Below are 3,195 nucleotides of genomic sequence, written 5' to 3'. Positions count from 1 at the left end.
TTTTATGAAACTTTGATTTCATCCCCATGACGAATGTCAATAAAGATGCTGTGAGATATTTGGTTACTGTTTGAAAACCACCACCAGATTGAACTTCGGTTATTCATGGTCATAGGACAAATCAGACATTATTTTAAGTTTGTTGCTCTTAAGATTATTTGTAACAATTACTATTTAAATTGAAAATTATGTGGATTTGAATAAATGCTTTACTTATAGGGGTTTTTTCTCTTGTATCGGAAAAAATGGCCAACTTTACGATACCCTAAAGTTTGGATGGCTACAAGGAAGACAAGTGAGTTGTTGAATTAGTTTACTGTTATATATGTAATTTAACAAAATATTGTCAGAAAGCAACATTAATATTAACCATGTTAAGTGCTATCTCAAAAGTGTGAGATGCACTTTATTAGGAAACAAAAGAAAGAACCAATTTGGTACCTAAATATTTTGTAATATGAAACTACTGAAAAAAGTGAACATTATTAAAATAACAAGAAATACAGTATAGTTCTTTCAACTTGACAAGTGATTCAGGCCTAAATATTATAGCTTAGTATGTGTTACTGAGCCATGGATCTAAACATAAATCTGCAAAATATATTACTTAAACCTAATAATTGTAAGTGTTTCTTCCACAGACATGTCTTAGTTGTGGTTTTACATTATAGTTATACAAAATGTATTCTTTCCATAAAGATATTTTAGTAATTAAGGTTTTAAAGTTTACAGATGCTTAACTTATCTATAGATAAATGAAAAATGGATAAACTATTATTTGGCCAACTTAAGCCCATATAGCTTAACTTCTTTCAACAGCTGTTACATAGCTCTTATTTAGGGCTCTAAACTGCATGACGGGTTGATTACAAATGTTTCAAATAATATAGTTACCTAAATCTCATCACAGGTTTGATTTTTCATCAAAGTTAATTTGCCTGAAAGGAAGTAGATACGAAAGAAGGAAGTAGTTTATAATTTTTATTTGAATTGAAATCGATCTGAGTAGCCACACTTCTGACAAACCATATTTACTGCCAGGACAAAGAAGGTAGAGCAGACGTTCCGCTTAAATCATTATCGATTTAATTTTGTAAGTAATCATACATGTTTCACTATCTACAGAGTTTCACATTACTAATGTTTGGCTAACAGACTTTTCAATCCAATTTTTTTTTCTTTTTTCATTCAGGTGTGGATGTATAGCCGACTCTACAATGAGTTGGACCGCTACAGAAATTCTAAAATTCTGAATGCTGCCATTCGAGGGGCTGATTTCATGATGGCAAACTTGAAAGACAAGAAGTCAAAAAAGTGTTATTTCTTGGTTACAAGAGAGGGTCAACCGGTAAAGATCCAAAGAACAATATTCACAGAATGCTTTTACTCTTTGGGTTTGTTGGAGCTTGGAAGAGCAACAAAAGACGAGAAATACTTGGTAACAAAATTACCAACGTCATTTGATTATATGTTAAATATCAGTCTTTACTGAAAACTACAGTAGGTTAATCACACTCTAGTTAAAAAATTTTGCAAAATAAGGTGGTTTACCGCCATAGATGTCAACAGTAGCACCACAGACGACATTTTAAGCACTTACATATTTAGTTCGCAGAATATCTCAGTCCATTTAACAATAAACTTGTGGCTGAAGGATCATAAAAAGTCTATATGAACATAAATATTAATAGAGCAACATTTCTAGAACAAAATGTAGAACAAAATACACAATATTTAGAAAAGAAAGCATTTGATGTTTTTCGTGAATCGAAAAAACTTGTCCAGTAGAGCATTTGAAACAATAATGAACACCAAAACCACACCCCAACCCAATCTATCTTTTTCACAAAATGAAGGCTATAATTAAGAAAGAGTTTGTTTGTTTGAAGTTACGCACAAAGTTACACAATGGGCTACCTGAGTTCTGCCAATCACAGGTATCGAAACCCAGTTTCTAGCGTTGAAAGTCTGCAGACATACTTCTGTGCCACAGGATGGGGGTCATTACGAAAGAAAACTTTCCAATAAAAAACATTCCAATGAAACTGGATATACCTCCTGGTATCAATAACGATATAACAAAAGTTGGAAGTCAAGAAAAGTTAAAAAGTTTCTGGCCTCATCTCAGACTTGACTCAGCGGCTGTTTTCATGATAAAAGTGACCAAACGAATTGGAATCACAACAATTCCATTTGAACACGTACATGTGAACTTTCTAAGTGTAGCTCCAGTGGACTTTTTGTTTTCAGTCTGCTTAATCATATTTTTCGTACCAAACGTCCGTATGCAGTAGAGGGTCTGTAGATAATTTGTCAGTCAATATATGTAGTCTAACATTGGTCACGTTGCCCCAGCAGAAGCATATGTTACAATGGAAATTGCGATGTTGAGCAATGTTATATGATCAAGCCATCAGACTGAGCACAACTGATGATAGTCAAAGTCATTTTAAGGACAGAAATAAGTTTTTACAATTCATCTATGTGCAATGTTGCTATCGCTGAGAAATTGTGTTATTTTTACAATAATTTATTAATCCGCACATAATTAGCCTTTTGCTTTTATATTTTCATAGGTGTCTTTGTTAAAAGCGTTTTTAACGAGGTGTGTTCAAGAATACAATTGCTAAAATTTGTCTGAAATCTGATTCAAAGTTTTTTTTTTCTTTTAGATAGAAGGACTTGCAATGATAGACCAAATAATTGATTGGGTTAAGACAGAAAACGGATTCCCAGGTCTTCCTAGGCTTAGCGGATCCCATTCTGTTAATGTAATGAACGTTCCAATGATGCTACTCTCCCTGATAGATGAAATAGAAACTGTCATGGAAAAGCTAGAAGACAAGTATGTTCAAGTTCGTGAATGGTGCATCAAACAAATTCTACAACATGTGCAGGTCAGTTAGTTCATGGTCAGGGTTTGTGATATTCGACAGAAAAGTAGTAAAATGGTTAAAATGAGTAATATACTTTTTTTTTACAACCTTGTATGAAAGCAGCAACACAAAAGAAGTTTCCTGCAAACTCACAGCCATGCCCAAAATTCCGTATCGTACGTATGTATATATATATATAAGCTATATATATATATATATATATATATACAACAAAGTAGTCGGCTCTTATGATAACTATTGTATTTCTTACTATACTCGTCGACCGAAAGGTAAAATTAAATAACTAAAACTTTAAGTT

General features: G+C 32.8%; 1 protein-coding gene across 1 annotated transcript; it reads left to right on the top strand.

Moving 5' to 3' along the window:
• Positions 1 to 219: 219 nt before the first annotated feature.
• On the top strand, positions 220 to 2,897 carry LOC106477490 (N-acylglucosamine 2-epimerase-like; the record flags this gene model as incomplete). The annotated part of the gene is made up of 3 exons (XM_013938047.1): positions 220 to 295; positions 1,193 to 1,438; positions 2,673 to 2,897. Coding segments are annotated over 3 exons (547 nt in total), but the record flags the coding sequence as incomplete, so codon positions are not given.
• Positions 2,898 to 3,195: the final 298 nt, after the last annotated feature.

Source organism: Limulus polyphemus, unplaced genomic scaffold (genome assembly GCF_000517525.1).
Source record: "Limulus polyphemus unplaced genomic scaffold, Limulus_polyphemus-2.1.2 Scaffold16296, whole genome shotgun sequence".
Taxonomy (NCBI): Eukaryota; Metazoa; Arthropoda; class Merostomata; order Xiphosura; family Limulidae; genus Limulus; species Limulus polyphemus.
The sequence above is the reverse complement of the archived record's forward strand: the minus strand, read 5'-3'. Positions and strand labels throughout refer to the sequence as shown.